At 33.1% G+C, this 22,619-nt stretch overlaps 2 protein-coding genes across 3 annotated transcripts in view; both read right to left on the bottom strand.

Moving 5' to 3' along the window:
- Window positions 1-1,937: 1,937 nt before the first annotated feature.
- The window catches only part of LOC127284375 (uncharacterized), a 59,121-nt gene continuing 38,439 nt past the window's right edge, over window positions 1,938-22,619 (bottom strand). The window contains exons 2-4 of the mRNA XM_051309777.1: window positions 5,228-5,493; window positions 3,928-4,156; window positions 1,938-3,041 (exon numbers count right to left, since the gene is read on the bottom strand). Of these exons, the coding sequence (XP_051165734.1) occupies window position 3,041; window positions 3,928-4,156; window positions 5,228-5,489 (492 nt within the window). The 5' untranslated portion in view covers window positions 5,490-5,493 and the 3' untranslated portion in view covers window positions 1,938-3,040. The remainder of the gene's footprint in view (window positions 3,042-3,927; window positions 4,157-5,227; window positions 5,494-22,619) is intronic.
- Window positions 20,574-22,619, bottom strand: part of LOC127284372 (uncharacterized) — a 34,604-nt gene continuing 32,558 nt past the window's right edge. For both annotated transcript variants that reach the window (XM_051309773.1, XM_051309774.1), the window contains exons 6-7: window positions 20,814-21,015; window positions 20,574-20,703 (exon numbers count right to left, since the gene is read on the bottom strand). In XM_051309773.1, the coding sequence (XP_051165730.1) occupies window positions 20,699-20,703; window positions 20,814-21,015 (207 nt within the window). In that variant the 3' untranslated portion in view covers window positions 20,574-20,698. The remainder of the gene's footprint in view (window positions 20,704-20,813; window positions 21,016-22,619) is intronic.

Raw genomic sequence — 22,619 nt, 5'->3', positions numbered from 1 at the left:
AATTTCCCATTTGAAATTCTTTTTTGCACGGTTCTTTAACAATTAGTGGGGGGACGAAAGAATTTTTAATCAAATTTATTGATGATCCGGAGTCCACAAGTAATCGCAGGGGTCGCTCGAATCTTGATGGTCGTACGAATACTGATTGTAGTCGTCCTGATATGCGAGTGATTCTGTCGATGGTTGTTCCGTCAGTTGTTCCACTTCTTCCACTTGCTCCTCCGCTGAGCAAGTTTCGTTCGTATAATGTACTCGACTCGGGGGGCGTTTTAGGTGGGGGTTTGATTGATAATTCTGTTGATTTCTCTTTTGGTAGCACTGAGTTTCTGTATGTCCGGGTTTTTTGCAGAAATTACAAATTACGTTCGAAGGTCGCGACGTAGTGACGTTGCCTGCGTTGGAAGGATGGGGTCTATGGTTCGCCATATGATTTTTCGTGGCACCGTGTGAGGCTGGGCGTGAAACTAACCTCGGAGCGTTACCTGACCATAATCGAGCCTTTTCACGTAACCGTGATTCTACTTTTAAAGCTTGTTGTTGAGCTTTACCAATAGTGTCGGGCTGTAGTGTCCACATTAAGAAAGTAATGTCATCTCTTAAATTCATAATGTATTTTTTATAGCGGATGTTTGCTGCAACGCTGCGTATAATTCATCAAACGTATTAATAGGGACATATCGAATTGATCGTTTAGCATCTCCGATGATTTTTTCGGTTAATACAAAATCTAATAATAAATCAGGTTGACTACACCGCGATTTTGCTTTCTTGACACGACGAATAAAATCTTGGACTCCAATGTCGTCTTTACCATTAAGTGTTTCTACTGTACGGTTAATATCCTTAGAAGGTAAAAGTGTGCTTGGAGCTACGGTAGACGGCGGTCCATTGAAACTCTATTCAATGGGTCCCTTTTTCGTTCTGCGATACCTTCTCTATCCTGACTATTCTTTTTATCTCTATTCTCGCCCTCTGTTTCGTCATCCTCTGTAAGCAATGAATTGCTTTGTCGCCCTAGTATTTTTATTTCCTCTGTACGTTTAGAACTTTCTTCATTTAATGTACCAATTTTTAAGTTTATTTTATTTTGTGTCTCTTCTATCAATGTTAATTTACTAGAGAATTGTTGTATTGTCTCTTTAAGATTGGAAAGAATGTTTTCTAAGTTTGCGGGGGATGCCATTTTTATTTTTAGGAATTCTTTAGAATTAGGATTAATTTGAGAGGATTTGGGACACTGATTACTAGCGGATTCGTACCCGGATAGATAGTTGAGATATGATTTAAGAGCCAGTGTAAAGTTTTTTTCAATTTCGTTTTATAGAAAAAGATGTAATTTTACCTAATAAACTTAAATTTTACTTTTTATTATACCACTTTAAACAAAAATATTTAATTAGAGTGAAAATGTCAAACAATAATAATAATTAATTCAACAATTATTTTGTCTTACTCGTTAGTTGTTTTAGAAGTTGCAAGGTTGATCAGACAGCCGGGAAATATCACTCGCAAGAAATTATTGTCCCACGTTGAGAACTTAGTTTGGTGGCGACTGGAAATATCACTCGTAAGAAATTATTATCCCTTGTTGCAAACTTGGTTGGGTGGCGTCTCACCTTCTCTGGGACTTTTATACCCACGGAATCACTGTCGAACTTACTCAATTCGGCCCGAGTCCGTGCTTTCCGGTGATTTCCAGTGAAAAAATCACCGTATAAACCGTCACAATTAACACGAAACTATTTTATAAACCACTACACAGGTTCTCACAAGGATAGCCGATTTTTGATCGTAATCGTTTCGGTCTATCCTGGCAGGATCGCCAATTTCGTGACGGGGAAATTATTAAATAAGTAAACAAAATTGTTATTTATTAATTATACGTATTTTTATAATACATTAAAATTTGTTTAATACACTTTTAAAAATAAGTGGAGAAGAAAGCGTGATGCACGTATGCCTGTCTACATTAGTCTGACTTTGCCGGCCACTTTTGGCGAAAAGTCAGGTTGCTATTCTATTGTGTTACGTAAGGAATGCGGTCTAGACCGCTTTCTAGAGGAAGAAGTTCCTGTCCCTTATTACAATAAACTTAAAAATACAGCGACGTGTCACAACTGTATGAAGTATTTTGGCTCAAAATTAAAGTTATATGGTGGTTACTGTCTTTTAAAGAAGTATTAATTTCTTGGACATTAGTACAAATCAAAATTAGTGGTAAATTGACTGCTAAATATATGATTATTTTAAGTTTTCGTTTGTAAATACGTTGCGGACTTCAGTCTTCTTTTAAATTAAACGTTTTTACCCAGTAAACATGTGCAAAATTTGAAATCTTTAAACAATTCCTTTCCTGGAACCTTTTTGGTCACAGTAAGGGAAGGTATTAAATTTTTGCTGAGAATATTCCAATATTCCAATTGATTTTCGATGTTCTGCATTAAAATTTAAATGGAAGTCCAAAGATCCCTTCTGTAAAACAATAAACTCTATTTAGTAATTAAATATTCCAAATATTTATTATTAAATTTAACTAATTTATATAATTAAAAAGCGTTGACAGCATTCTTCACTTAAGATTTTCGAATCGATGGCGTATAAGTCGTCCAAGTTTTGCATAGGTAACTTAATATCAAAATCTTCCTCAAAAGTTTTTTGCTCAACAAATTTTGAGCTTTTCTCAACTTCCATTGCAGCCCTCAAATACTTCATCTCACTTTTGAGTTCAACTACCTCTCCTACGAGAAAATTAATTCTCTCGAGTAGTACACCAATGGCTGCATAAGGATATGATTGTTTTAAGACAATGTAGATTTGTGTGGTTTTATATTTAATTTTGAAAGACCAATTTTATAATATGACAATGCCGCAGTTTTCTTTTCTTCTGAATGATGAGGGAAGTTCATGTTTTCTTTTTTTAGAAAATGACGTATCTTCTTCTTCTTCTTCATCTAAGACTTTTCTTTTCCTATTTTTTAGCAGCATCTGATTTCGAATGGGAGTCTCACAAATTAAATCTAAATAAGTGTCTTCTTCCTTATCTGAAAGCATCACATTATAAAATTACTATATGTTTAGAATAACACAGCCACACAAAAAAAAAGTTCTGATCTGGGGATCTGACTATGCTTACTTTATGTTTCTTAAGTCGCTGAATCCGAAGTCCGTTTCACCCCATCAGATCAGAATTTTGACATAACCTCAAAAAACCAATATGGCGGACAGCTTTTCGAAAAATTCATCGAATTCTCCTGAAAAACGTTACTCGGGTGTTTTTGGGGTCGCTGATTACGGATTTGATGTCAGTTTTAAAAATTTTAAATGGCGGATCCAATATGGCGCCAATTTTTGGAAAAAAATCACCTGGTTAGCCCGAAACTCGTTACTCGTGGGTTTTTCGGGTCGCTGATTACGAATTTGATGTCAGTTTTAAAAATTTTAAATGGCGGATCCAATATGGCGCCAATTTTTGGAAAAAAATCACCTGGTTAGCCCGAAACTCATTACTAGTTAGATGATTTTGTTTGGTCCTAGAGTATCTCTTGTATGCCGTGATGATCTAACAAGTAACGAGTTTCGGGCTAATCAGGTGATTTTTGTCCAAAAATTGGCGCCATATTGGATGCGCCATTTTGAATTTTTAAAAACTGACACGAATCAAATCCTCAATTAGCGAGCCCAAAAACCCCCGAGTAAAGTGTTTCAGGCGAATTCGATGAATTTTTCGAAAAGCTGTCCGCCATATTCGTTTTTTGAGGTTATGTCAAAATCCTGATCTGATGGGGTGAAACGGACCTCGGATTCGGATTCAGCGACACAAAAAACATAAAGTAAGCATAGTCAGACCCCCAGATCAGAACTTTTTTTTGTGTGGCTGTGTAATTATAAAAAATATGAATTAAATAATTAATAAGTTTTTCCTATTACCAGCAACAGCAAGAGGATCTGACACTTTTTTCTGTGTTTTTCACAACCATTTGTTTTAAAGAAGGTGCTTCCAAAATGTCATCCAGGTTATTGTCGTACGGATTATGATCTTTAATCATTTTCTCTATTCGCTCCCTTTTTTCTGTATTGTCAATTTTGGAGTCCGTTGTGAAATCAAATTCTTCCATCCGTATAATATTAAGGCGCTCCACTGACTGTTCGTAGGTATCTGAAATAACGATTGCAAAGCATAAGAATTTTTTAAAAACGATTTAAAAACAAAATCAACACCGAATCTTGGCTAAAATAATTTTCATTTAAGGGGGGCGCCTACTTTAGAATGTAAAAAACTGCGTACATTTCAGGAATTTTTTTCTCAAACACATTTAAATAAATTGATGCGAGATTTAGTGTATGTTTTCTTATATATTTAAATCTTTGAAATATAATTTTTTGATTAAATGAAAATAGAATTTAATAATAAAATAAACGCCATATATATAACGTCTCGCTGCTGAAATTTTCCCATTGCGTACAACCTAGGGTCCACAATTCTTATCCAAAACAAAAAAACAAAATTTTTTCTTTAAATATACATTATTGCCTTCTGTATGAATTAAAAGATTTCAATAGAAAGTAAAAACTGACATTTTTACATGACTTTTTTAAAAAAAATTTAATTTTCGCCAAAAAAAATCTCATTTTTTCTTTAAAAAAAAGCACTAAATTTAACTCTATCAAAAACAAATTTAATTCATACAGAAGAGACACTTTTTATCTTCAAAACAAGCCCAGGTAGACCTTAATCGGTTGAATAGATTTTTGTCTATCGTGTACGCAAACTACAAAAACAGTGTTTTGAAAAAAACGAGTTTAAAGATTGAAAAACATATAAGTGCTGTTTTTTAAAAACTTACGGCAGTCACAGGCCTCGATGAACGACTATTTTTTTTATGGGTAGCTCTTAGATAAGACGACATTTTACTGATAAATGGTAATTTTAATGGTAGATGTAATAGTAGATAAGCGCAACAAATTATGAAAAGTATTAGAGACCGCGAGTGGATTCGCGCGCCAGGCCACGCGCTTTATTGCGTTCTACAAGCTGTAACTCGAAAAATATTTTGTATTTTGACATAATATTTTAAGAGCATATTCTCTGATAGTTGTACTTTCAGTTAAGACAACTTTTAAAAAATCGATTTTTTTGACCCGATAAAGTAGGCGCCCCCCTTAATTTGTACTAAATGGAATACTTTGAGACTCTGAATAACTTTCGACAGTATTTTAAAAAACTAACCTGTGTGTCCAAGGATTTTTATGCAGTATTCAGGCCAATTTGGTGATGCATCCTGATGTTGCTTTATCATCTTATACAATATTTCGTTAGTCTCTTCTGTATATGGTTCAGGCATAAATTTTGATACAATTTTCTTTTTAATCTTATCGAATTTCATCCATTTAAGAAGGGTAATTTTAACAGACCGTTTTTTTGGTTGTCTGCCGACTTGGATAAATTGTATAAACTGGAATGGTTTTACAGTAAATACAGTACTAGCCATTTTGCTGCGAAAAGATAATTTTTTTTTAAATGTATTTTCTGATCCTTTTAGGATATAAAAAATTAGAAATTAAAAGCCTAGAATAAGATTATTATTATATCACCATAAAGAAAATGTTAACACAAAAAATATAGTAAACATTTATTTTAGAATTGTCGAAAATTTTTGAAGATTCCTTTTCTGGAAATTTACTTTTTACAAGGGACTCTGAGAATAAACAAAAATAAATTACATTCCGCTTGTGAAATTTATTAAATATATTCGTTAAGGAGGAATCCGACACTAACATAACTTCAAATCTAAAAAATTGTTTTTAACCATTTTTAACACAAACAATAAATAAAACAAAAAAACAATAAATAAATTATAATAAAAATTAATTAGAATAATCTTTGGAAAATGTAGTAAGGAACTAAAGTAGATTCGGGCAGATAAAAACAAAAACTAAATGCAGGAAGCAAATTGAATTTTTTATAAAAATAACAATTTTTCCGTTTAATTGTAATCAGTTCCCTAAATTCTGTATAATTTATACAGACGAATCGATTCGTCTTGATGTAAAGAATAAGATTTTTTCATCGTCTTTATGCAATAAATAATATTTTATCCCTTGCGACTTGGTTTGGAGGAATGAGGGTCGAATTCGACCCTGGTTCCTACCTCGTTCCTCCCTGGTTTGGGGAAATTGCAAAAATACAATAGTAAATGATAAATAATACAAAAAAACAATATATAATAGTGAAATACTACTATTAATTGTTTTTATGTAATATTTATACTAAATTAAACAATAATTAATAAATAATAGTAATTTAAAATAAGTATTTACAGCGAAATACTTTCTACCTCGTTCCTACCTCATTCCTCCTTCATTTCGGGAAATTATAAATATATAAATTTTCACATTCCAAGTGATAAAAGATAATCAAATTTGTTTTTCTTGTTGTTTTTAATTAATTAATTCCAGTGACATTAATTAAAATGTATGAGTAATTAAAAAAGTAGAATGATTTGTTTACGTCTGTCAAATAGGAGTCTACTTTATCGGCCGGCGTAGTAAAAACGCGATTTATTTTTTACACACAAGATGTCGCGTCGGAAAATATTATGTGGGAAATATGTTATGTTTCACCACATAAAAAGGGATTTATCCCAAAAGCGTGTCTTGGTAGAGTCACAAAATAACAATGAGATTTTAACTCAACACTTATTTATTATAAATTGTAAAAATATACATTTCTGTCTTTATGGCAAAAGAGAATCAAAGTACACGTCTGTACTCGATATCGTTCGGCATTAATTTAATCAGTTGCGCGAAGCACACGTACAACTCCCACACACAATACATTCCCTGCTGAGGGGGAAAAACTCGAGAGTGGGGGTTGAGTCATCGCAAGACTCCCCACAATTAAAGCGCAATATTTGGACATTTTACATTAGTGGAAGCATATTTTTATTTCACAACTAAGTCGTTATCAAAACAACACAAAAATTTCTCAAAAAAGTATTTTATTTATTTATTTAATTATTTAAATTGTACACTGGTTTACAAAATTTAATTTGTATTAGCTTGAAAAAAATTATTATTGTTATTTTTATATTCAATGTTTTTAATTTTTGATATTTAAATAAATTTTTAAAATTAATTTTTATATAAAACTTTTGTTTTTTACTTTTTTATTTTTACAGAATTTTTTTTTTAATTTGTTATTATTTTATTTTGGTATAAGATAGTAAAATAATTATATAAAATGGTCAATAAATAACATAAGATATTTAACAAATTAAACAATGTATCTTTAATAATACAGTAAAACAATAAACTTATTATTTCAATTTTTTAACTATTTGAGTATCAAAACAATAAATAATTTTTTAAAAGAAAAATTAGATTAAACGAAACATAACTATTTTTTCTTTAGCATTGAAACAAAAAATACAAAATGTTTAGGTATATTACAGTTAATTAATTAGAACGTTAATTAATAAGTTCAATTTGAGTAAGAATTTAATTTAGAAATGGAAGAATTAGTAAATAAATATGAGGCATTCTTCGTCAACGGGACCCCCCTGCTCTCCAAAAATGGTTTATGTTTAAATTATCGGGCATAGGCTTAAAATTTAGCTAAAAAGGAATACTTTTAAATGCCGAATGGCATTTTTTGAAATTTCAAAATGGCGGCTGAAATATGGCGGGCGAATTTTCAAAAATTAATTTAATTCGTTTGAAACTTGTTACTCGGAGGTTTTTGGGGTCGCTAATTACGAATCTAAAGTCAGAATTCCAAATTCAATATGGCGTATCCAATATGGCTGACAATTTTTTAAAAAGTGCCTGGAGATGCTTGAAACTTGTTACTCGGGGGTTTTTGGGGTCGCTGATTACGAATCTGAAGTCAGAATTTCAAAATTCACTATGGTGTACCCAATATGGCTGACAAATTTTTTAAAAAGTGATTGGATTTGTTTGAAGTATGTTACTCGTAGGTTTTTGGGGTCGCTAAATACGAATCTGAAGTCAGAATTTAAAAATTCAATATGGCGTATCCAATATGGCGGACGAATTTTTAAAAAAGGCCTGGAGATACTTGAAACTTGTTACTTGGTGGTTTTTGGGGTCGCTGATAACGAATCTGAAGTCAGAATTTCAAAATTCACTATGGTGTATCCAATATGGCTGACAAATTTTTTAAAAAGTGATTGGATTTGTTTGAAGCATGTTACTCGTAGGTTTTTGGGGTCGCTAAATAAGAATCTGATGTCAGAATTTAAAAATTCAATATTATGGATCCAGTATGGCGGACCATTTTATTTAAATGTAAGTTTTTGAATGAAAATTGTTACTAAGAATGTTTTAGAGTAGTTGATTTACATGATAAATGTTAGTTACTGGTTTTTAGGTTAGCTGATTACATAAATATAAGGTCAATTTTCAATAATTCTAACTGTGTAAAATATATCGGACGATATTTTTAAATTTTATGAGATTTTCGTAAACTTGAAAAATTTTAAAAAAAGGTTTCTGTGTTACACAGGTCTGTCACTGTCATATCTTTCTAATGAGAAATCTTAGTACTATGAGTATTTGATCACCAACTTGTCCTAAATTATAATTTTCTAGAAAAAAAAATGTACTGATTTTTCCTACTTAATAATATACCTGAATATTCTCAAGGTATTGATTCTCGGAAAATTCCCTAGAAAATCCCGGATTAGTGACGGAAAAATGGATTCCCGAGAAATTTTCTGTAATTTTCGTAAAGTTTCTTGCGAATATTTTTATTTAGAATTGAATGTCACAAATATTACTTTTCAGATTTTTCATATACTAAATTTGCTGCTTTGTAATAATGAATATGATTTTAATTTCGCAAGCTTATGACATAATTCTTCAACAAAATCTTTAGAAGAAATTGAGTATTTTAATCAATTTGCATCAACTTTAACTAGTATTTACACAAGACATTATTCTGCTATTAATGTCGCTTTCATAAAATTCAATACAATTTCATACTGTTGCATTCGTTGATTATTGGCGTATCTTAGTATTATTTTTGCTAAAATCCTTTTGCAGCATTCATTTACTTTGCTTTTCTATAGAATTATTTAGAACAACTAAATTTCTTAGCAAATTTTTTCAAACTTCAAGACTAGGGAACTATGGACTATGGTAATTCCTTTACTGTTTTAGGTAAAAAAAATTTATTGATAAAAAAGTATTCAAATAGCCAAAATGGCACTACAGTAAATTATTAGAAGTTTAAAAGAAAATAAAAACAAAAAAAATATTAAAAGCCAAAAAGAAATATAAAAATTTGAAAAAATAAAAAAAAAGTAATGTGGGCATCATTTTGATTACGATGACAGTGTCAACCCTGTAAACACAGAGACCTTTTTTAAAATTTTTTAAAATTTCTAGAAAATCTCTTGAATTTAAAATAGTTTTCGTGACATAGTTAATCAGTCATATTAAATTTTTAAATTCTGACTTTAGATTCGTATATAGCGACCCCAAAAATCTACAAGTAACAAGTTTCAAGCAAATCCAATCACTTTTTAAAAAAATGTCAGCCATATTGGATACGCCATATTGAATTTTGAAATTTTGACTTCAGATTCGTAATCAGCGACCCCAAAAACCTCCGAGAAACAAGTTTCAAGCATCTCCAGGCACGTTCCTTGGACGTTCCTGCTTAAGAGGCGTGGCCTTATACTACAGTTGCACGAAACTTATACCGAAAAAGCATTCAAAAGAATATGCTATAGAATCTATAAAATATTTTACAAATTTTATAGCATATACTATTTAATACTTTTATGTCTTGCACCAACCTTGCCACAAGCTTACCGTGCAAGCTTACTATACAAGCTTGCGATAATCTTATCATGCAATCTTGCAGTAACCTTACACTGCAATCTTTCGGCAAGCTAACCATACAAGGTTGGGTTAGGTGGGACATTTAAAGCTTGCGGCAAAGTTGCCGTGCAAGGTTGGAAATATTGCTTGCTGTCTGGGATATTAGTATTAAAATGACCATAACCTAAAAATTCAAAGTTATAAGTCTAGGGACCGTTGGGTTTGAGGCTACCCACATACACACGGCTACTATATTGCCTGCAATTTTTATCAAAATCCGTTTGACTGTTTTCGAAGAATAAATTTTTTAAAAAATAATTAATCGATTTTCAAAATAGCGTAGCGGGCATAATTTTGAAAGATCCTTTAGGGGCTTTAAACTATCTTACCTAAGACTATTACTTCCCTCAGTTTCAGAGAAATCGAAAGACTCCTTGCAAATAGTGATATTTCTGATAGTCTTACCCTACAAGAAAATGTTTTCCCGCATATATCGAGACCAGACATATGCTGGATCGATTCTGAGTTCAGATTCGGAATCAGCTCATCAAAATGCTTTGGAATAGTATACAGTAGCATATTCATAGCATAAAAAAGTGTTATTTTTAAAAAATTCTAAATTTTTTAATTAAATATAACCAAAATTAAAATTTTTGTAAAAGGAAGTGATTTTAAAAAAATATTTAATCGAAGGATTCAAACTGTTTTAGAAACAAAATTTTAGCATTTAAATTAAAAAAAAAATAATAAATTAAAATTTTATTATTTTTGCATGAAATTTAGAAAATTTCAGTTAAAAAGATACATTCTAACAAAACCTTTTAGTAGTATCCACTTTAATCAAAGATATAAGCATTCGAAAAATAGTTTCTTTAGAAGCCTAAAACTTGGAAAAATTTATATCTCGTAAACGGTTTGATGAAAAAAAATGAAACTCATTTTTGAATGGTACAAAACGTGAAGAAAATTTGAGCTAAACCAAAGAGGTCAAAGTCAACGATCGTTTGAAATAAAATGAACATCTCCCCCCGTTTACTTTCATAAACATATTCAATATGTAATTTTAACGAAATAAATACTTTTAACGAACATATTGAGATTACTAATCTTCTTAAACTAATTGTAAATACATACACGGAGAGAAAAATCTTGCGTTTGTAGTATGGAGCCCTCTATGTTAATTTTGTATGGACGTTCCTGCTTAAGAGGCGTGGCCTTATACTACAGTTGCACGAAACTTATTGGGATCTGACATGGGGGCGGGGCCTAAAGCAATATGGCGTAAATTCGGTAACACTTTTAGTGAATTTACATGGGAATAACATGGGATGCAGAAAATGTTCATTTCTATGGACAGTATTTGCGCATGGGCAGGTACAAATCCTGCTCAACGAAAATTTATTGAAGGTGAACGCGTTTTGCAAGCCGGGCAGATTATAAAGTGTGGTGTAAATCGTGTAATTTTGGTTTTGGTTTCGGAAATTTATGGAAAATTACGCTTAAATTTTTCGCTACAGTACTGCCACAGCCTCTCACAGAACACTTAATTCTGCAGGAAGATTTCTCACGCGGTAAAAATGTAGCTTCATTCATAATGATAAAATAATTAACAATGACAGCGGAACTACAATTGCAAGTGACACAAACAGTTATCCAAAACTAGTTACAGTTTTCAACACCAGATGGCATGTGTACGAATGTCAGATCCCAATACCAAAAAAGCATTCAAAAGAATATGCTATAGAATATGCTATAGAATATGCTATAGAACTTACTCCAGGGGGGGGGGTCATCCATAGATGATCGACGTCCGTCGACCACCTTTGTGTGACCTTTTTTTTTTTTAAGGGGTTATGCCACTCTAGAGACCGAAAAAATAGGTGTTTTATGTGAATTTTTTTTAGAAAAACCATAAAGTCAATTAAAAATATAATATAAGAAGTTTATTATACATCTTTTTAGGTGTAAAAAAATAATTTCTTATAAATATTTCTTGAAGAATGGTGGCGCTGTAGCGGTCGTCCTTCGACTCCTCTATGGTTCAAGGGGTACGTGGCCGAACTAACTGCTCCTGTAAATTTTGAAATATCTTGAGTATCTAAATTTTTTTTTATTATATATTACAATAGCTAAAGTAACACGTAGGATTTTTTCGATATATTGATTCATGATCAAATGGCGCACTTCTAAAGTTAAACTTTCTAATTTCGACTAAAAAACCATCAGTTAATAGTTAATAACAAATGAACTATATAGAATAAAAAAAAAATCCTACGTGATACCTTAAAAAATGTATTTTTAAAGATGTGTGTCAAATTTGAACCTAATCGGTTGGAAATTGTACGAGTTGTTGGTTCGGCCAACTCGAAAAATGTAGTTTGGAGATAAACGCGTTTAAAGTTTTAAGTTGTAAAAAACTTAAATAATTTCACAATACCTTTAATCTGCAATGCCTGCACCATATAATTGACCACTATAGTCTAGCAAGTAACTAGCGTCTTTGAAAACATCTGCCGTATACCTGCTGTAGATCCTTCAAAGATCACCCCCCGTAGAACTGACAAAATGAGCTCGCCGCGTACCGTGCAGCCTTGCAAGGAACTTCGAAAATAAATTATTTAGAGATTTTTCCGAGCCATAATCCTGCAATATGTTATTTCTGAGACCCTAAGGAACTATTTAAAGCAAAAAAAAAAAGCGATTTTTTGAAAATCCTAGAGTGGCATAACCCCTTAATACAAATATTTTGCTCCAGGGGGGGTCATGACCCTATTGACCCCCCCTGGATCCCCCACTGGTTCCATGCGTTTAAGGGGGGAACACCAGTTGTAACTCAAAAAATAATGCTTTTTACAAGAATATTTTCCAAAAGAACAATGAATCTTTTTAAAGAATACTATTTATTAGTTAAAAGTACATGTAAAAAGCTGTAATTTAAAAGAAAAAAAAATTTTTTTAACAAAAACTTTTGGAGATATGAGCCATTGAAGTGGCGCCTTAAGAAAAAAGGCGAATTGCGGTGACCAGCATTCTGCAAGTATACTTCGTCTGAAATACAAAAATGAAATTGATTTACATTTATTATAAGATTATCTAGTTCGTGATCGAAGGATTTAAAAAAAAAAAAAAATTTGACAAATTGGCGACCTGTCAAAGTCAAAAGTATGATTTTCGTTAAAAAAATACGGTCGATTTTCAGCTATATAAAAAAAAGTTTTGCATAAAAAAAAAAATCCTTCGATCACGAACTAGACTTATATGTGTAAATGAAGCACACTAAATTTTAAATAAATCGGTTTAATGGTATTCGAGTAATCGTGGTCACCGACTTGGAAAATGTCATTTTGAGAAAAACGCATTCAAAGTTTCAACTTACTTTTTTTTGTTCAGGAGAAATTTTGTTTCCAAGTTACAAAGAGTCATCGATTCCTGGACCATATAATAACTCTTCCGCAGTGGTTGCCGTTTCTAAATCATAGGAAAAGGCCATGTGTCGTTAGGGTCAGGTATGGCTGGCCACCTTGTATGAAGCCACGGGACGCGCCGCTGCAGTGTTCTGTATATCTCATTTATTTTTCACCGGATCAACTTTGAAATTTACAGACACATTTCTAAATATGTATACTTTAAGAAAATGCACAAAAAAAAAATTCGATTTTTCGAAAGTTACAACTGGTGTTCCCCCCTTAAAGGTAGAACTTTCATGCTCATATCGTACAAATTTATACAAATACAGCACAAATTTTACAAATATGGCGCATGTAAATTCTTTTGCGAAATAAGGATGACTGTTCATACTACAAACGCTTGATTTTTCTCTCCGTGTAGGTATACTTTAAGGTGTAAAGGATAAAGTAATAGGAACATTAAAATAAAAAGGTAAAATTTTACGTCTGGGATTTTTTTAAATTATAAAACGAAATTATAGTATCAATATGAATTTTTTCGAGTTCTTGCACGTATTTGAGCGTTCGAGAATTTCAGAAACTTGAATAAAAATTAGTTATTTAAAATAAATAAAGAAGTCAAAAAATTTCAAGCATTAAATGAGCTCGATTTCAACTTCAATAATTATTAATCTTGATTCAATTGAACTCAAAACATGAAAAGTTTGAAGATACTCTATCGATTTTGAAGCTTTTTGTACATATGTAACTAGCCTAAATATTATATTTAATACAATGTAGAAATTTTAAAACATTTACAATTATAACAGTTGTAAATAAATTTAGAAGATTAACATAAAAAGCTTATAAGGTAGATACACCGGTTTTGGCCATAACACTGGTTTTGGCCAACCTCACATTTTTATTGGTTTTATTAGTCTCCTGTTAACTTTATAGTATTTATTTTAATAAAACTTAATTTTGGAGATATTTTGTGGACATATGTATTAAAAAAATACAATAGTTTGATTTATTTGGCATGAAAAAATGGGTGGCCAAAACAGGTACAAATTTTCGTTTATTATGGCTTTTGGCCATACATGGCCAAAAGTGATTATACATTTAAAACAGTTTTGGCCACCACCGTGACAGAAAGTTATTAACGTTTTTTAATCTGTTTTAATTAATGGTAAATAAAAAAATTAATATAAATTAATAATAAAATAATAATTATAATAACAAATATAAAAAATTCAAAATATAAATAAATGTTTGTTTTATAAAAAGTGTCTATATCGTTAAACAAACATCAAAAAAAGAAAAAAGAAAAACTAACTTCGAAGATAAATAATAAAGAATTATTAAATCGAAGGAAAATTATTACATCAATTGCAAAGAAATCTATATAATTGGTTTTTTTTTGAAAATGGAAAAGTTGAGTTTAAGCCGTTGCCATTTTGTCAAAAATGAATTTTTTTTATCCTTCGATTAAAGACTAGATTATCTTCTACTTTAACTAAATTTGTTTGAATTTAGATGAACCAACTATTTATAATCTTAGTCACCGCAAACCATGTTTTCTAAGCAAACGTCGACAAGATCGCGCACCACGCCTCAATTTTTGAATGTTTTTAAAAATTTATTATCGGAATTTGTAGTTTACAACTAGGGTTGCCCCCTTAAGTGGAATTTTCTGTAGAATAAGACTAAAGTAGTCAATATTACATATATTTGTTTTACATGTTAATTGATTTTATTCCACATTTTTCTGGCTTTTAGTTTAATTTTTTAAACTGGTCAAAACTAGAACCAAGCATGGCCACAACTGGTGCAAAAGTGACCAAAACTGAAAAAAATTTATATTTATTTATATTTTTTAATTTATTAAATTTTAAATAATTTTCTTACTTTTAAAAACCACAAATTTAAAAACTAGGGACACTAAGTGATCTATTAACATGCACTAGTAATTTATTTTATATAATTATGATAAAAAAAGATATACTAAATAAAACGTAAATCCTTAAAGTGGTCGAAACCAGTACATCTACCCTAAGGGGTCATCCATAAAGCATGTGATACATTTTTCAGAATTTTAACACCCCCCTCCCCCTTGTGATGCTTTTTCCAATACCGATTAATATGGAGTGTGATATTTTGCTGTACCCCCCCCCTACCCCCTAAAGTATCACATGCTTTATGGATGACCCCTAATGTTATTAAAAAAATTTATTTGTTGTAACTGATTTTACAATTTAAATTATAGATTTGGAGAACATGAAATATATACCTCGTATTCTCTAAAAAATGAAAATAATAATAAACTTCACTGGTACAAATAATATAATTAATCTAATTAATTTTTCCGAGTATTCTTCTCTTAATGATAGCAGTGAATTTGCCGAAGAAGCTAGTAAGATCGGCCGTGGAGTATAGAAATGTAGATCTCTGATCATCAAGAATGTTTTCCTCTTCACCGTTATCCTAAAAAAGTAAATTCGTTGAAAATTATATAAAAACAATCCCACATAGTACGGCTTCTTGCTGTGAGATTATTGTGAGGATATCTGTAGAGTTTGTTAGGTTACCGAGTAAGCCTACAGTAAACTTGAGGTCATCTTAAAACTTCAGCCTTAGAGTAAGCTTACACAGGAAGGTCGTGATAAGTTTACATGGTAACGTTGTGGTAAGCTTACACGGTAAGGTTGTTGTAAGCTTCCTGTAAGGTTACTGTAAGGTTGCTGTAATACTAATAAAATTTATTAATTAACAACATTCTATGTTTACAGTAACCTTACAGCAACCTTACATCAACCTTACAGTAATCTAAAAAGAAGCTTACAGCAACCTTACCGTGTAGGCTTACTACGTTAACTTACCACGACTTTACTGAGTAAGATTACCTTAGCTTTACTGTGTAAGCTTAATGAAAGGCGGAAGTTTTTAGTTAACCACAAGTTTACTGTAGGCTTACACGGTAACCTTATAAACCCTACAGATATCCTTACAGTAACCTCACAGCAAGAAGCCGTGCTTTGTGGGATATGTATATATATATATATATATTGTAACGTATTTTTCTCGATTCTAAAATTACTCTGAAACTTGATTTTTAAATTTTATTATAACAAACAACAAATAATTCTAATTATCAAAATTACTAACTTGGACGAAATTGGATTCAAACTTTAATGTAAAATGACTCGATTCTGAAACTTAATTTATGTTACTTTAAATCTTAGAAAAATCAAATAACAAAATAAGCAAAACGTTACTGTGCGACTTAACTTTTATTCTTATGGATGATCCCCGGTATGGAAGGGCGCCAGAAAACTTTTGTATCGCCGGTATTGTCAACCGGACTAAACTATAATCCAAGTCTCAAATAAACAAATCTTAAACTTATAACTAATAACATATTAATTAAGATCGACCAATAAGAATTATTAACTAAGTCTTCTGCACGTGCCGGTGCTAGTTAGTTATGCAGGTCGTGGAGAGAGGGATGGGTTTTTATAATAAGAGAGTTCATTATAACAATAAATAATTCATAAACAAAAATTAGAAATAAAAGAAATGTTACATTTTATTAAATAAATCATTGACATTAATTAACTTCTATATGACAATTTAAATCGCTCTTACGAAATTTTCTTTATTATTTTATAGCAATGGTAATAACAATTTAATCGAATAATGAAGATTCTCACAAAACAATTATATAAAAATTAACTTACAGTTATGTTGCGTGATGCTGGTTGGATCCATGGTAGAAAAACGAGTTATTGCAAATAGTTTGATGTAAATTGAACTTATTGTTGTTAAACCTTAATAATGTTTTATTAGGATTAATTTAAAATTTATTAATGTAACTGTAACCACAACCGACTGTAACTTGAAAAACATGATCGAAAACTATTGAAACTTAAACATGTTGACTCGATGGGGGTTGGATGGCAAGAGAGTGTTCTTAAAACTAAAATTTTCAATTCACTCTAAATTGACACTAGATGACGCAACGATTTTCTTTAAATTAAACCAATCAAAACCTTTTCCTACCTTACTTCTCCCAGAATTCTGAGTTACTAATACTACTAAGTGACTTTTCCAATACCCAAGCCCGCGATAACTTGAATATTGGAACCTGTCATACCGGAGATTCGACAAAGCCTGCCAACCTAAAACTAACTTAAACTAAATTAATGCAGAATTCCTTAAAAATGGAGCGCCAGTTTTTCAACTGGACTTGTGTCAAGTATAGGAAATTCTCAAATGCAGTAAACATCAAATTTTTATTTATAGCGAAACTCAAAAATAGAATGATTCAAAATTTTAAAAGCGAGTGGTGCAATTGTGACGTCAATTACAAAAAATAACGTCACAACTCGCCCCAACCGAAAAAGATTACTGAAGATACAAAAAAATGTTATTTACTTTATTTCTCTAAAATCGGGACACCAACTAACTGAACTTTAACCAAAAATGCCAAAATATTTTTCAAAAACTATTAATCGTGACTATTATACAAGGTGCACTCCCGGTACCGAGCTAGTGCTCTGGAGATAAACAAAATTTTAAACTCTTACCAACAAGGGAAGTGATGTTTCGAAAAACCTAAGACTGATCTAGAAATTATTGACTAAACTCTTAACTGGTTATTTAAAACTGAATGGGAAACTTTCCAACTGAAATTTTATTCAAAAATAGAATGGCTGAAGACTAATGAAATGGAGTGAAAAAGTTAAAGGTTATTTGATTGAAGGGTGGTAAAAATGAAAGAAGTTAAAAAAAAATAACGAAGTGAAAGTTAAAGGTTTCTGTGTCTTGTAAAAGCGATATACAAGAGATGTTGAAATAGATTAAAACCCGAGAAGATGCAAAGATTCACATTTCAATTAACACACGAGAAAAAATATATAACGGAGTGAAAAGTTAAATAATTAAGGCCGGAGATGATGCAAAGATTCACATTTCAATTAACACACAAGAAAAAATATATAACGGAATGAAAAGTTAAATAATGAAGGCCGGAGATGATGCAAAGATTCACATTTCAATTAACACACGAGAAAAATATATAACGGAGTGAAAAGTTAAATAATTAAGGCCGGAGATGATGCAAAGATTCACATTTCAATTAACACACGAGAAAAAATATATAACGGAGTGAAAAGTTAAATATTCCTGTATCTAATAAAAGCGATATACAGGAAATGTTGTGATTAAAATAAAAAAATGATATTGTTATAAACCGATTTTAACTGTAGCATTAACTGTAACTCGTTTTTCTCACCATGAGTCCTTACAAAGTTGTTTTTTTTGCTTTGTGTAATGATTCTATCATACTCTCCCCCCTTTACACAGTAAATGACAATGACGTTTTTGGTCTAAAATCGTCGACAATTTAACAATTATTAGCTTAATAAAAAATTTAAGTGAATAATATTTACGTGAAATATTTCAAAAATTAAGTGAAATTATAAATTAACAATAAGTGAAATACAAGTTAAACATAAGTAAAATATGTGAAATTAAGTGAAATATAAAGTGAATTAAGTGAATTATAAAGTGAAATAAGTGAATTATAAAGTGAAATAAGTGAATTAATTGAATTATAAAGTGAAATGAAGTAAAATATAAAGTGAAATGAAGTAAAATATAAAGTGAATTGAGTAATTAAGTGAAATGAATTAAGGAAATGAAATCTTTACCCTTAATATGGGCGGTGGCGATGATGGTCTTGGTCGCGAGGGATGTTGGTACCGTATCTAGGGACATACGGTCCCATCGCCTCCCATTTGCTGCTACAGCGTGGTCACGTTCGGGTTGTGTGTCCGTGTCTTCCACACATTTGGCAGAACCTCCGCCTGGATTGTGTGCAGCTGCTGAAATTGTGCCCCTCTTGATGACAGTTCCAGCAGACGTTGCGGGGAAGACGGTGCAGCTGGAGCAGGGTACGATGACATTCCAGGTGCTTCGTCTTCGGAACTGTCATCAACCCAACGGACGAAGCAGGTCGGCTCCTCTGGACGGCTGCGACTCGTCCCAGGTGTGGGTTTGAGTCTGCCGTTGCGACTCCTGCTTCGGCGGCTTGGACTTCTGTAGCGTCGCTCGTGGTGGTAGCTCTCCTCGGAGTGACTTGACCACCACTGGGGTTCTTCTGGCCGGACTTTGGGCTTCGGAAAGGGTCCGAACGGATCCACAGTTTCCGGTGTATCCTCCGAAGCCGAGGATACTGGGTCCAACTCCATCAAGGCCGGGGGCTCTTCAGTTGCTTCCGGCAATGTTGGTGCTGGCGATGGTAGTGCTGTTGGTGCGGGAGTCAGGGGAGTCGTTTGAGTTGACCGCTCAACCAGACCAGCGAAGGAATGAACGGCCGGATCGGGTCCCAGAATGGGTCCTCCTCCAGCCTCACCTCAACTTCCTCAGGTGGTCCAGGAATCCCTCCAGGTCCGTTCCGTTCTGGTGGTGGCGGGTTCCACGGTGGAGGTGTGGAGATACGTGGATCTTCCATCTCCACTGTTTCGTCATCGGATTCGAATGGTGACGGTGCTCGAGGTGCCTCCTCGATGTCCATATCCCCGTTTACGGCTTCCAGCCAGTCAAGTATCTCAATGCTTGAGGAGCTTGAGCTGGTCGAGGGGCTGGGACTAGCGGGGACTTGGACTTCATCGTCAGGATCCGACAGTACGATTTCCTCCCATTCCTCCACGTTGTGCCACTCCTCGTCCGATTTAGAGACATTGAGGACTTCGATGTTGAAGTCCTCCTCCGGTGGGGTGGTGCTGTCTGCCTCCATCTTACACTGTAATTTCATAAGACTGTAACTTGTGTTTGATTATTAGAAATTGACCATCACCTAGACGACACAGGATGACAAACTGTAACATTGGAGGATGGTACCCATTTCGGTGTTTGATTACTATATCACAAAATATACTGGAACTATAAAGGATGTTTAATACTGTAACTTAAATTTCCCTGGCACAAGGTTGGACTGTAACTGATCTGGGATTGAAACTTAAAGTAAACACTTGACCGACCAAGGATTTTGTGGTGCTTCTGGCTGCGGTTGCAAAACTGGAATCTGGTTAGACATTTGAACGACAACATAAAATACTTTACATTAAGGACATACATAATAACTGTAACTTACTTGGAGGTTCTGTAACGGACATGTTTATTTCACCAGGAATATCATTGAGTGGAGCGTAGTAAGGTTTTAAATCTTGCACAGAAAATTTTCCCAAGGATTGTCCCTGTAGGTCTTCTAACACATAGACTACGTTAGAAATACGTTTTGTGATGACAAATGGCCCATGATACGCATCGGCCAGTTTAGCCATATAGTGTCTTTCCGCGGAGGACAATACGCGTTGTTTTTTCCACACTAGTTCTCCGGCCGCGTAGCGCTCATCCCTCCTTTTACGATTCCTTGTACACAAAAAAATCATTTCTCCAAAAATTTAACCTGAAATAATTTTTTATTTCAGAGAAAGTTTCAAACGACAAAAAACTTCCTTTGCCCACATACCCTTAATAACATTCATAAACAAGAAAATCATACTATAAAATACTTACGGTCAATATTGTGGTAGTCCCGAGTGCAAATTTGAAGAAAGTCTTTTTCATTTACACCTGGGGGCTTCCTGGCCGCAATTATTTTTTTATTGTCTTCCGACCAGTAGCCAGCTGCAATTTTGCGCACTCGACAACTTATAGTTTGTGCGCTTAGCGCTTTATAATATAAATCACTGTTGAGAACTACTCCAGCACAGACAATCTACAAAAGATTATTTTTAAAGTATTTTTAATTCAAAGTTATGATAAATGAAGTTTAATATTGTTTTGACTAACAGTCATATTTATTATAAATAACGCTGGAATTTGTTTCCCGCGATAAAGCTTTTAACTCGTTTCGGTTCTATGACCGGTCCAAAAGATGTTCGAAAAACGTTTAAAAGAAATTGAAAAGGACATCTTAAAGAAATCTAACAACCAAGACATAGAACATTTTTAGGACGTCTTTTGAACAAGTGTGCCCACTGGGTTAAGAATATTAAATTTTAAACAGTTTCGAAATTATTATTTACAAACAGTAATAACATAGTTAACCTCAAGTTTACTGTAGGCTTACACGGTAACCTTACAAACCCTACAGATATCCTTACAGTTACCTCACAGCAAGAAGCCGTGCTATGTGGGCAATAAGAAAAAATGGGGACAGTTGTTACACTTGTGACGAAGGATTCGTCAATTAATAAAGAAACGTTAAGTCATGCCCCCTTTTCCCCCCCGTTGTTAGTTAGTCAAGGCACTGAGCCTTTTAGGTCAGTGTGTGTCGCCTTGACACTGACCCATTTTTGGTATTTGCGCACGTGAGTGCGTAAGTTCACGAGGTTACCCGAGGGAGCACGATCAAGGACAAGAACTGTCCCTAGTTGACGAAGACACTTAGAGGAAGGAACCACTTGTAGCATTGCAGCCTCCCTGAAACCTAGTCCGGAAAACAGTCGCGTCGAGTAGTCCTCAATTTATTAATTTTATATAAGAAACTTATTTAGTGTGTAACGAGGGTTATATTTCCTGTTATCGGCATTGCCGAAATAAGTTAACTTGGTTTAATAAATAGCTTTATCAGTGAAAGTGTGGCGTTGATTTTATTAACTAGAACCGGCGTCCTCGTGGTCTGGCGTTTGAGTCTTGGCTTTTACTGTTGACTGGTGAGTATTTATTATTTTGTCTTGGGTCCAGCCTAGCACATTGGCTTCACGTGCAGATCAACAATAACCGATCCCGGAAATTTTGGTAAAGTTGTAAGTTTAAGTAACTAGAGTTCACTAACGTGTAGAAGCCGATTAATTCCGGTCGAATTAATAATACATCGTTATAATTGGCATCCCTGGTGGGGAACTTTTATTGTTGGTCGAACGAGGCTGGATTTTTCTTGATAAATTGTGTATTTGTCTAGAGGAAGAGAATTATTCCTAAAGTCCAACCCTATACGAGGGGGTTATGTTATCGTTTTTGTGACAGGTTATGAGCCCTGAGATTTTTATGTGTCGAGAATTAGTGTTGTGAGTTGATTTTTCGCGAAATTTCGAATTTTAATAGTGCGATTTTAATATTTCGGAACATGTGCTCGGAAGTGACGTCATGGGACCTTGCGTTCGGCGCGCGGGCGTAAGGAGCGACGCGGTCGTACAAGTCCAGGAATTTTCCACGCGTTAAGGGAAAATTCAAGTCACATTCGAGCGTGAACAAGTATTTTCGCGTGAATTTTAAAGTGTGATTTCTATTATATGGACGAGATTTCTGATAAGTCCTGTAATTGAAAATTTTTTTTTTTATGTGAGGTTATTCGTGCATTTTAATCCGTGGGGAAAT

Source organism: Leptopilina boulardi, unplaced genomic scaffold, assembly GCF_019393585.1.
Source record: "Leptopilina boulardi isolate dan_hultmark-lab unplaced genomic scaffold, ZJU_Lbou_2.1 LbouV2_324, whole genome shotgun sequence".
NCBI classification, from domain to species: domain Eukaryota; kingdom Metazoa; phylum Arthropoda; class Insecta; order Hymenoptera; family Figitidae; genus Leptopilina; species Leptopilina boulardi.
This window is presented reverse-complemented; position numbering and strand designations above follow the sequence as displayed.